This window comes from Schistocerca piceifrons, chromosome 2, assembly GCF_021461385.2.
Source record: "Schistocerca piceifrons isolate TAMUIC-IGC-003096 chromosome 2, iqSchPice1.1, whole genome shotgun sequence".
NCBI lineage: Eukaryota > Metazoa > Arthropoda > Insecta > Orthoptera > Acrididae > Schistocerca > Schistocerca piceifrons.
The window spans coordinates 742205050-742218306 of NC_060139.1; the positions used below are offsets into that span (position 1 = coordinate 742205050).

The following is a 13257-nucleotide window of genomic DNA, read 5'->3' on the forward strand; positions in this document are numbered from 1 at the left end:
ACTACTGCCTTTTTAACAATGAAATAGTGTGTCTAAGCAAAAATATTGAATGTATGATTACCAATTTATTTGGTATATGTGAAGATTAAAGTGTCTCCCATAAAATATACATTTTTTGGTATGGCTTCTTCAAACTCATTGATTCACCTACACAAAAAGTGAAAATTTGATAATCTGTACCCTTTCTTGATAAAATTCCATGGACTTATCAAGTTAGGAGATGAGTGGTTAATTTTATTTTTAAATATCAGTTATGTCCATTATTGAATTTCCGTGATTTCCCTAAATCGCTCCAGGCAAATGCTGGGATGGTTCTTCTGAAAGGGCACGGCCGACTTCCTTCCCCGTCCTTCCCTAATCCGATGAGACCAATGACCTCGATGTTTGGTCTCTTCCTCAAAACAATCCAATCCAATCTAATCCATTATTGAAATAGTATGTGTATAATTTATTAGAATACGGGCTTCATGCAAACAGTTAAATGTATGTTACACAGTGGGATCACATAAATAATTTATCATATACAGATGAATCATGCCTGTCGTGCCTTGACATACATGATGGAGGCCCTTCCGAGATCCTCTGCTGTTGTCGTGGATGCTGTACCTGTCTTTCTGGAAAAGCTGCAAGTGATTCAGTGTATGGATGTCGCAGAACAGTCCCTCACAGCTCTGGAGATGTTATCTCGCAGGCATAGCAAAGCAATCCTCCAAGCAGTAAGTTACCAGTGATAATACAGTATTGTGTTAAAATTTTGAAATATGAAGGACAGGAATTTCGTTTTCTTAATTTGTGTCCCTGCACCACCAAGAACATTGTGCAGTGGCAGAAGACACTTCAGGATGTGGCTGCTGCATATTATTTGTAAATTAATGACATAAGGTGAATATTTGGTTTGCATGATAACACTATAAATTAACCACTTAAAATATAAAAGTTCATTAGCACACAGTATTAGCTTAAAAAGAATGATAGCCAGTATGTGTTGATTACAGGTATACAGATGTCTGTGATTCTGTCTACCTGGCTTTTTCTGCCAACATTTAAAGTCTAGGACTGTTTGCCATCTTTAATACTATTGCCAAATATCTAGTATTCTGGAACATTAGAATTACATAGACAGGCTTCCTAAACTAGTTTAGAAATTATAACAGTAACCCCTTCCAAATGCCAGTTATTTAAAAAATTCAAACTCCCATTTATAAAACAGCTTCAGGCATCTATTCTAGAGCATTCTCATTCTCAAATAGTGGATGAATATTGTCTGTGTAATTGGTACACTACGACTGACTTCCACTGTCTAAAGATATGCACATAGTTTCTAACTTTAATACTTGTCATAATGTATCAAACCCCTAATGTGAGGTTATATCTTGTAATGAATAAATTATGACAGCATTTTAAATTCTTAAATTTGATCCATAATTACATGAAATACTGAAAAGTAAACTTTTGTTGCCCCTGGAAGCAGTTAGATACACAACCTACAACTGGGACTGGGTGAACCTTTTAGCAGGTACGTGATAAAGATATGGACTTAATGTGTGTGTCTTGCTTGCAGCGTGGTGTGTCAGCCTGCTTGATGTACCTTGACTTCTTCAGCATCAATGCACAGCGTGCAGCCTTAGCTATCACGGCAAACTGTTGCCAAAATTTACACGCTGATGAATTCCATTTCGTAGCAGATTCAATGGCCTTGTTAGCAAATCGTCTAACACAACAAGACAAGAAAAGTGTTGAGAGTGTGTGCTTAGCTTTCAGTCGGCTTGTGGACAGTTTCCAAGCAGATCCTTGTAAACTACAGGAGATAGCCAGTCCAGAACTGCTTACAAATTTGCAGCAACTGGTAAGAGATTTTATTTATGCAGTTAAAAATTTCTACATTAGTGGCAAAATTAGTATAAATCATTTTTCAGGAGAAGTTAAAAAAACACTGAATATGTGCTGTTGTTTTCTTAACATTTCAATTGTAATTGTGATGGCATTTGACTAAAGTTTTATTATTATTATTATTATATCCAAACATCATAAATATAAAAAAAATATTTACTTTGCAGCTTGTTCTGTCACCACCAGTAATTAGCACAGGGACATTCATTACTGTTCTTCGCATGATGTCAGTGATGTGCTCAAATTGTCCAGATCTTGCACTAACTCTGCTCAAGCAGAACATTGCAGAAACATTATGTTACCTGCTAACTGGATCAGGGGACTGCAGTAATGAGGAGGTATGTAACTGCACTTCAGTTACGGCAAAAATTGCATTTATATGTTAGTTACTGTAACCATTCATGTTGTACATTAAATATTTTTAATTGAACACAAACAGATTTAAGAATTAAGAACTCACAATGGCTATGCATATTGTACAGCAAAGCTGGCTACGGTGTGCCGAACGTCCTGTGTGGACTGCGGGCATGGCAAGGCCTGGCATATCATTCAGTTTTGCTCTGTCCATCTTGGAGGTATACAAAACAGTTGCATTGCAATATGGCATTTCGCTCTCAGTACAACTATCCGAGTTCGGCAGAATCGTGATGTCAGTGCTGTTCACCCTCATCAGTATGTTCACAGTATGAAGTTCGTTCACAGGTCCAGTGGCTGTTTCCGTAAAAAGAGGCAGCCTAGTGATCTATTGTCACAATCCTTTAAAATGAATGGGAATAACAGAAGAGAGGGATGAGAATTCTCAGATCACATTAGCGACAGATAGCACTTACTTTCTATGAAGCGGGATTGCAGTACTGTGCAGAGAGAATTAAGACATTTAGATGACAATGAACAAGAAATTACAATGATTGACAAATGGGATTCGTTTTTCTGTACATCAAGAAGTACTTTATCTTACATTGCGGACTTAGAGCATTTGAAAAAAATTGGTGGTATGAACAGTAAAACTCCTGAAGTTGCACCCATTATTCTGTTAGTTGCAACAGTTTTCTGTGGAAATGAACTAAGGTTGGGGAGCACCAATCAGGAGTAAGTGAAACTAAAGTAGTAATTTACTAAGAGAGAAGGAAATCGGCGACGTCCAGTCAGTAGTACTGAACTAAAGGAGTAAATTACTCCAGGAGTAAATTTTTCATTTACTTCCAAAGTAAATTTATTTACTCCATTACTGGTGGAGAGCATCATTGAAGATTACGCTGCTATATTAGTAACTTGAGGAGGAAATGAGGCCAAAATTTACTCCTAGGCAGTATTTGGAGTAAAGTAAGAGAGTAAGGTGCGATATTTGAGTTCTGTTTTAAGTGTCGAATTTTATGGATTACCTGGACTACAAAGAAGATGGAGGATGTAAGATGGAGGAAGAGGTGAACATCCCAAGTATGAGGATTGTAATGGAGAGGAGAGACCCATTAGTGATGTATAGTGACAGTGATTTCAAAGTGCGGTTTGTATTTCTTTTCGAGTTGCTGCTTGGTGTTCTGGAGCCGTTACTGCAGCATAATTCTGACAGGAAACGTGCTTTGTCTCCTAGGCTGCTGCTTCTTTGTGCACTGCGAATCTTTTGCACAGGTACTTCTAAAATCATAACGGGATCTCATTAATATCCATTGTACTACTGCTGGAAGAGCTTTTAATAGTGTGATAAACAGTTTATTTGCTTTAAAACCGCTGTATGTGTCCATGCCACAGAGCCAAGAAAATATATCAAAGAATTAAAGGGAATTATGTCGAAATGGTGGATTCTGAGATGTTGTAGGGGCCTTAGATTGTGTACATATACTCATACTTTGTCCTTCTGGTGCACAAGCAGAACTATACAGAAATTGCAAGAGTTTATTTCCTGTCAATACACATATCATCTGTGATGCCAATATGAAGATTTTGTATATGGTAAGCCGTTGGCAGAGTTCCACACATGATGCACGCTTTTGGGACAATAGTAGAGTTGCTGCAGAATTTGAAAATTGAAATTATGATGGGTTGCTTGTTGGAGATAGTGGATATGCTCTCTCCAAACATCTTAAGATGCCTGTGTTCCGAACCCACACAGGAGTCAACAGCACTACAATAGAGTCCATATTGCTACCAGATGTGCAATGGAGTGAGCTTTTGTGGTTTGGAAGAAATGTTTCCAAATTCTCACTAAAACAATGTGATTTAAACCAAACAAGTGTGGGAATGTTGTTGTGGTTGCTGCAGTTCTACACAACTTTGGAATAGAAGTTAGAGATGTTTCACCCTGATGCTGTGGAGGTGAATGACAACATTAATGTGCATTTCAGCCAGATCAGGTGCTGCAGGCCAAGCCGTCAGAAGGTATATTATACTTAATTACTTTAATTAAAATTGTACCTACATTGCTAGCAAAAGTAGAAGATAGTGTAAAGACTTTTCCTCTCTTTCTTCTTCTTCTTCTTCTTCTTCTACTTTTTCTCACCCTAGGGGACTAACATTCTCATTTTATTGCTTAATTGAGTATACAGTCATACAATGTTTTGATTTCTAGAAAAAAGAGACTTATTTTATAATATTGCAAATTCAAATAAATATTAGAATCTGGTTGTTGTTGTTGTTGTGGCCTTCAGTCCTGAGACTGGTTTGATGCAGCTCTCCATGCTACTCTATCCTGTGCAAGCTTCATCATCTCCCAGTACCTACTTCAACCTACATCCTTCTGAATCTGCTTAGTGTATTCATCTCTTGGTCTCCCTTTAAGATTTTTACTCTCCACACTGCCCTCCAATACTAAACTGGTGATCCCTTGATGCCTCAGAACATGTCCTAACAACCGATCCGTTCTTCTTGTAAAGTTGTGCCACAAACTCCTCTTCTCACCAATTCTATTCAATACCTCCTCATTAGTTATGTGATCTACCCATCTAATCTTCAGCATTCTTCTGTAGCACCACATTTCGAAAGCTTCCATTCTCCTCTTGTCTAAGCTATTTATCGTCCACGTTTCACTTCCATACATGGCTACATTCCATACAAATACTTTGAGAAACGACTTCCTGACACTTAAATCTATACTCGATGTTAAAAAATTTCTCTTCTTCAGAAACACTTTCCTTGCCATTGCCAGTCTACATTTTATATCCTCTCTACTTTGACCATCATCTGTTATTTTGCTCCCCAAATAGCAAAACTCCTTTACTACTTTAAGTGTCTCATTTCCTAATCTAATTCCCTCAGCATCACCCGACTTAATTCAACTACATTCCATTATCCTCGTTTTGCTTTTGTTGATGTTCATCTTATACATTCCTTTCAAGACACTGTCCATTCCATTCAACTGCTCTTCCAAGTCCTTTGCTGTCTCTGACAGAATTACAATGTCATCGGCGAACCTCGAAGGTTTTATTTATTCTCCATGGATTTTAATGCCTACTCCGAACTTTTCTTTTGTTTCCTTTACTGCTTGCTCAATATACAGATTGAATAACATCGGGGAGAGGCTACGACCCTGTCTCACTCCCTTCCCAACTATTGCTGCTCTTTCATACCCCTCGATTCTTATAGCTGCCATCTGCTTTCTGTACAAATTGTAAGCAGCCTTTCGATCTCTGTATTTTACTCCTGCCACCTTCAGAATTTGAAAGAGAGTACTCCAATCAACATTGTCAAAAACTTTCTCTAAGTCTACAAATGCTAGAAACGTAGATTTGCCTTTCCTTAATCTTTCTTCTAAGATAAGTCGTAGGGTCAGTATTGCCTCACGTGTTCCAACATTTCTACGGAATCCAAACTGATCTTCCCCGAGGTTGGCTTCTATCAGTATTTCCATTCGTCTGTAAAGAATTCGTGTTAGTATTTTGCATCTGTGACTTATTAAACTGATAGTTTGGTAATTTTCACATCTGTCAACACCTGCTTTCTTTGGGATTGGAATTATTATATTCTTCTTGAAGTCTGAGGATATTTCACCTGTCTCATATATCATGCTCACCAGATGGTAGAGTTTTGTCAGGACTGGCTCTCCCAAGGCTGTCAGTAGTTCTAATGGAATGTTGTCTACTTCGGGGGCCTTGTTTCGACTCAGGTCTATCAGTGCTCTGTCAAACTCTTCACGCAATATCATATCTCCCATTTCATCTTCATCTACATCCTCTTCCATTTCCATAATATTGTCCTCAAGTACATCGCCCTTGTATAGATCTTCTATACACTCCTTCCACCTTTCTGCTTTCCCTTCTTTGCTTGGAACTGGGTTTCCATCAAAGCTCTTGATATTCATGCAAGTGGTTCTCCTTTCTCCAAAGGTCTCTCTAATTTTCCTGTAGCCAGTATCTATCTTAGCCCTAGTGAGATAAGCCTCTACATCCTTACATTTGTCCTCTAGCCATCCCTTCTTAGCCATTTTGCACTTCCTGTCTATCTCATTTTTGAGACGTTTGTATTCCTTTTTGCCTGCTTCATTTACTGCATTTTTATATTTTCTCCTTTCATCAATTAAATTCAATATTTCTTCTGTTACCCAAGGGTTTCTATTAGCCCTCGTCTTTTTACCTATTTGATCCTCTGCTGCCTTCACTATTTCATCCCTCAAAGCTACCCATTCTTCTTCTACTATATTTCTTTCCCCCATTCCTGTCAATTGTTCCATTATGCTCTACCTGAAACTCCTGGTTTAGTCAGTTTATCCAGGTCCCATCTCCTTAAATTGCCACCTTTTTGCAGTTTCTTCAATTTTAATCTACAGTTCATAACTAATAGATTGTGGTCAGAGTCCACATCTGCCCTTGGAAATGTCTTACAATTTAAAACCTGGTTCCTAAATCTCTGCCTTACCATTATATAATCTATCTGAAACCTTTTAGTGTCTCCAAGGTTCTTTTATGTATACAACCTTCTTTCATGATTCTTAAACTAAGTATTAGCTGTGATTAAGTTATGCTCTGCGCAAAATTCTACCAGGCGGATTCCTCTTTCATTTCTTAGCCCCAATCCATATTCACCTACTACGTTTCCTTCTCTTCCTTTTCCTACTGACGAATTCCAGTCACCCATGACTATTAAATTTTCGTCTCCCTTCACTACCTGAATAATTTCTTTTATCTCATCATACATTTAATCAATTTCTTCGTCATCTGCAGAGCTAGTTGGCATATACACTTGTATTACTGTAGTAGGCGTGGGCTTCGTGTCTAAAGTCTTGTTCGTCCTGCCACCGAACTTCACTAATTCCCACTATATCTAACTTTAACCTATGCCTTTCCCTTTTTAAATTTTCTAACCTACCTGCCCGGTTAAGGGATCTGACATTCCACGCTCCGATCCGTAGAACGCCAGTTTTCTTTCTCCTGATAACGAATCAGAATCTGGTATTAACAGAAATTATAACGATGCCGAAATGATAAAAACATATATTATGCCATACAAGAAACAAGAACATATTAACCATTTGGAAAAAAAATCACATTATCTTCAGATGTGTCATTGTTGTTGACTCCAGTATCCCTTCTAAAACTTGCGAGATCATATCAACAACCGTTTGGCTTATGTCATTGATCTTCGTCTCACATACTCCACTGGCAGTTTGAAATTGTTCTCGATCGCATTTAGCTTTCATTTTCTTTGCTTTGGCTTTCATGTCCTTCCAGATTACTTTCAGCTGCTCTTGTGATCTTTGTGTAAGAGCTTCTGCGTTGTATTTAGTGTGTGTTTTTTCCCAAGCATCCGTTTTCCTTTTTGGCATGTTGCCATCGTGTTTTTTGGATTCAGTAGTAGTTATGTACTTTGAGGAAGCAGTGCATGATCCCAGCAGTCTTCCTCTCTTCCCCCACACAGTCTTGCTCTCTCCCTATCACTCCCTCCATCTCTGTCATCACCTCAAGCGGCTCCAAAGGATTTCATCAGTTCGCCATATGTGCTTCACCACCTGGGGCTATATTAACCCGCATCATGCACCACAAAGTAAAGTGCTTATTCTACATCTACATCTACATGACTACTCTGCAATTCACATTTAAGTGCTTGGCAGAGGGTTCATCGAACCACAATCAAAAAAATCATACTATCTCTCTACCATTCCACTCCCGAACAGTGCGCGGGAAAAACGAACACCTAAACCTTTCTGTTCGAGCTCTGATTTCTCTTTCTTTATTTTGATGATCATTCCTACCTATGTAGGTTGGGCTCAACAAAATATTTTTGCATTCGGAAGAGAAAGTTGGTGACTGAAATTTCGTAAATAGATCTCGCCGTGACAAAAAACGTCTTTGCTTTAATGACTTCCATCCCAACTCGCGTATCATATCTGCCACTCTCTCCCCTATTACGTGGTAATACAAAACGAGCTTCCCTTTTTTGCACCCTTTCGATGTCCTCCGTCAATCCCACCCGGTAAGGATCCCACACCGCGCAGCAATATTCTAACAGAGGACAAACAAGTGTAGTGTAAGCTGTCTCTTTAGTGGACTTGTTGCATCTGAGATTCCCTGTCGATAGTGGCCATTAATTTGTGCGAATAAAGAGCTAGCTGCGTTGCACAAGACTGATGTTTTCTGAAACCATGCTGATTACGTATCAATAGATCGTTCCCTTCGAGGTGATTCATAATGTTTGAATACAGTGTATGCTCCAAAACCCTACTGCAAACAGACGTCAATGATACAGGTCTGTAGTTCGATGGATTACTCCTACTACCCTTCTTAAACACTGGGTCGACCTGCGCAATTTTCCAGTCTGTAGGTACAGATCTATCGGTGAGCGAGCGGTTGTATATGATTGATAAGTAGGGAGCTATTGTATCAGCGTAATCTGAAAGGAACCTAATCGGTATACAATCTGGACCTGAAGACTTGCCCGTATCAAGCGATTTGAGCTGCTTCGCAACCCCTAAGGTATCTACTTCTAAGAAACTCATGCTAGCAGCTGTTAGTGTTTCAAATTCCGGAATATTCCATTCGTCTTCCCTGGTGAAGGAATTTCGGAAAACTGCGTTCAATAACTCCGCTTTAGCAGCACAGTTGTCAGTAACAGTACCATCGGCACTGCGCAGCGAAGGTATTGACTGCGTCTTGCCGCTTGTGTACTTTACATACGACCAGAATTTCTTCGGATTTGGTACCAAATTTCGAGACAATGTTTCGTTGTGGAACCTATTAAAGGCATCTCGCATTGAAGTCCGTGCCAAATTTCGCGCGTCTGTAAATTTTAGCCAATCTTCGGGATTTTGCATTCTTCTGAACTTCGCATGCTTTTTCCGTTGCCTCTGCAACAGCGTTCGGACCTGTTTTGTGTACCAAGGGGGATCAGTTCCATCTCTTACCAATTTATGGGGTATGAATCTCTCAATTGCTGTTGCTGATATATCTTTGAATTTGAGCCACATCTCGTCTACATTTGCATAGTTAGTTTGGAAGGAATGGAGATTGTCTCTTAGGAAGGCTTCTAGTGACAATTTATCCGCTTTTTTAAATAAAATTATTTTGCATTTGTTTCTGGTGGATTTGGAAGAAACGGTATTGAGCCTAGCTCAATTCAAGTTTGCAATTGCAATGTGCAATCGAATTCGGCATGGCAAATCCTCAAACCACCCTCGGGCCACAGTATATGCAATTACAGTTGTTAAATTCAACATCTTGTAGCAATATCATTCCGTATTTGTTATGTTGTAAAAGTAAACTGTTGATTTTAAAGGATAGAGGGAGAGTTGGCTTGTAGATGTTACAGCAAAATCGTACTTTGAAAGTTCTAAGGTAGTTTGCTCGGTAGATGTGACATAACCGTGAGTCTCAAAAAGGCTTCAGGTAGTAAGGTACATAATTACTAAGAACTGCATTTTGCGAATCACTAAGAACCCGTAAAATTTTCATTTTGAGATAAATGCAAAGTAGATGCACATTCTGCCTCAAAATGCAAAAATATGAAATTACTTGATAGATGCTATTTTGTGGAGAATTGTATCCAGGTGAAGTATTGTATCAAAGAAAGTTCGAAATAGCTTTATTTTATGCATATAAATATCGAAAATGTGGCAAAACACAGTTTGGATAGATAATGTGCATAAGAACTTATTAACTAAGTAAAAGTGTACAAACACAATGTGGTATTGGTGCACTTGATGATCTGGCACTATACCAGCTGTGGCTGGTGAATGGTCTGTTTATGAAACACCTTCTGATGCAACGTAGTACTCAGCTGTGGGACTGAGCATTTTATAACAAACAAAACGCGTATGTCTGTATGTTGACTAAAGCTCAAAAGAAGATACAATGTGGAAACTTTTCAGGTGGCAAATTAGTTGGTGGATGTTTCCAACTATGCTTTTATTGAACATGACTAGAGGTTGGGTCGGAACTAAATCATCGACAATAATCTGCTAACATCAACCAGCTATTGTGTGATAGCTGCCCCAAATGCTTTGTCTTTTGCATTGCTTGTTGTTTTCTTTGCTTATTTTGAAATAAATGAAGTGGTCAAGCCAGATTTCATCACGGATTTCGATTAAGATCGTTAAGACACCAGAAGAGATCAGCGATCCCTGTAACAATGTGTCAGTTCTGCTATAGGCTGCCATCCTGCTAAAGGGAGGTAGGGCTTGTTTCTCCACACCAGTCCTCTCCTCTCTGGCAATCAAAATTCCGGTTTGTATATGCTTGCAGCCGTCTACCACTCACCATAGCCCAAAGTACCCACACTGTACCCTCTAGCGATAAGGAAACAATATCTGTAATGTTTTTTGGCTCTGCCAAAATTCTTATCCTAGCTATAAAATAGTTATCGTACATTCGATTCTATTTCTTCACTAAGTGTCTTGTCATTTCTGTCGGTAGCGCTCTCAAGTGTGGATCACATGGCTATTAATGCCCACAAAAGATAGAAATTAATCGTCTGCAAATTTTGTAATCATTGAATTGGGTGAGAAAAGATAAATAATGTCCAGAATGGGGTTCATGATGAGTGCCACACAGCCTCTGACTGTTTCCAACAGCATACTTGGTTGAAAAGCGATTTTCTGCTTATACAGCTACCAAGACAAAATGCCACAATAGAATGGATGTTGAACATGACAAGCATCTTCATCTATCTTCTATTAAGGCAGACATCTAACATTTGGTCAAAATTAAAAAGCAGCTCCATAAAGCCTATTAAATGAAAACAATTTTATCAATTTACAGTGGAAGCAATACAGTGTTGTATGTATATTGTATTATGGCATGTTGTTTTATGTATTCTTGTTGGAAGTCAGTAGTGTATGGTATATCTTTTTTCTAAGATTTTTATTATCTGATTATAATGAAACCAGGATTGTTTGTATTTGGACTCCGTAAAATATTTGGTATTTCAAAAGGGTTCCGGCGCCAAAAACATTTAAGAACCCCTACATTAAAATCATAGTTTTCAGTGCTTCTGTTGATACTTTGATTCAGTAATTAACAAGCATTTACCAGCCTACTGAATGCTAATGATTATTTTCCTTTCTTACAAAAGTTAGAAAATGAAGATATTCAGAAAAGAATAGAAAGCTCAGTGAGGAAGTACGAATCAGATTGTACCATCAATCTTTTATATGAATGAACGTAATAGCCTAAAGACACATATTGAAAGAATTTGGAAAGAAAGGAAACGTATTGTCAATTGAAGCATTTAACAATTCTTTATTTATTCTTTTAAATACTTCCCTGGCAAGTGGTTTTTGTGATGCATATACAGATCCTCAGCTGTACTTCAGTGTGCCAGTTGCTACTTCTATGCCAGAAAGATCATTTTTCTAAATTGAAACTAATCAAAAGCTATATCTTAGAAACACTCTGCCTGATTCCAGACTTAGTGCTGTAGCAGTCCTAAGGATTGAGCATGAAATATGGCATTCTCTTAACTGGGATGGTGTCAAAGTGTAGGGGAACTGGCAAGTTCTCTCTCTCTCTCTCTCTCTCTCTCTCTCTCTCTCTCTCGTGTGTGTGTAATAATCGTAATATGTATTTCTTACAGGAAATGAGTATTGCTCATAGATAACAATGATGATCATGTTATGGCATTATAGTGTTAATTGCAGAAATTTGAGATGTTAGCTGAGAATGCTTTATGAAGTATTACAGTTACAGTTTTTTGCCTTTTTCTGCAGATTGAACTGGTGTCTCGCAGCCCACAGGAGCTGTATGAAATAACTTGCCTTATCGGAGAGCTTATGCCACGTCTACCTACTGATGGAATATTCACAGTTGATGCTCTTTTGGAAAGGCCAAATAACCATGTTCATGATACCGTTCAATGGCAGTGGAGGGATGACCGTGGCTTGTGGCACCCATACAGTACCATAGACTCTCGCATAATTGAGGTATATTCATTTTATATGTTACATGTACTCTTCAGTATAGTCTGCTTTCGTTTTAAGTAATGGTCACTTGAGTGAGCTAGATTCTGTTTAAAACAAACTCTTACATAGGCTGCTCATCAGTCTGGGGAGGATGAAATCAGCTTATCGACACTAGGTCGAACCTATACAGTGGACTTTCATTCAATGCAGCAGATAAATGAAGACACTGGGACAACGCGGCCAGTCCAGCGTCGTCTGAATCCTGTGTCTCTAGCTGCTACTGTGGATATGAGCTCTGGGACTGTTACGGCTGGAAGCAGTTCGATGTCTGTCAGTAGCTCAAACCCAGCAGACAATATGCATTCCACAGGTAAATATTTATTGCTATACAGACTAAATTATTACATATGTAATTTCATTATTCATTTAATATTTAAAGTAAGGGAAGGCAGTAGCTCATCTACAGGGTGTCACAGAAATGTTGTGACAAACTTTGAGAGGTTGTAGAGGGTGTCCTGAACAACGAATCAAGGATAGTAACCCATGTCTGGAAATGTCATCCAGTGAGGCTATAGAGTGTTGAATTTATAGGTGACACTAGGCCACCCCTTCCACAGCAAATGTGACTCTGTATGCTAAAGGACCATAGGTGGAATGTCTCACAAAGTTGTTTGTTATTCAGTGATTACTACTGATTGCCAGCAATGCTGTTTTGAGTTGGTGGATAACATTTTCAAACATGAGTTTCCACCTGCAGTTTATTTTTCTCCTGCATACCAAAAAACACTGGAGATTTTAGAGGAATCTAGGAAAAAAATAAACTGCAGATGGAAACCCGTATCCAAAACTATCATCCATGGAGGGAACAGAACATCACATTCATAGGAGCCTAAGCCTTCCAAGCATCTAGCTCCATCTCCACTGATGATCACGCCAATTAGTCGTGATCACTGAATAACAACATTGTGAGGTGATCCACCTACTGTACATCAGCATACGAAGTCACATTTGCTGGCAAAGGGGTGGCTTACTGGCATGTGCCAGCC

The 13257-nt window shown here is 38.7% G+C and overlaps 1 protein-coding gene across 6 annotated transcripts in view; it reads left to right on the plus strand.

The window, feature by feature from the left end:
- Window positions 1-13257, plus strand: part of LOC124777789 (E3 ubiquitin-protein ligase TRIP12-like) — a 217329-nt gene that overhangs the window by 95283 nt on the left and 108789 nt on the right. For 4 of the 6 annotated variants that reach the window (XM_047253297.1, XM_047253300.1, XM_047253298.1 and 1 more), the window contains 5 exons: window positions 528-716; window positions 1562-1846; window positions 2058-2228; window positions 12020-12232; window positions 12341-12581. In XM_047253297.1, coding sequence (XP_047109253.1) covers window positions 528-716; window positions 1562-1846; window positions 2058-2228; window positions 12020-12232; window positions 12341-12581 — 1099 coding nt within the window. The remainder of the gene's footprint in view (window positions 1-527; window positions 717-1561; window positions 1847-2057; window positions 2229-12019; window positions 12233-12340; window positions 12582-13257) is intronic. The other 2 variants (XM_047253301.1, XM_047253303.1) reach the window with 2 other exon arrangements.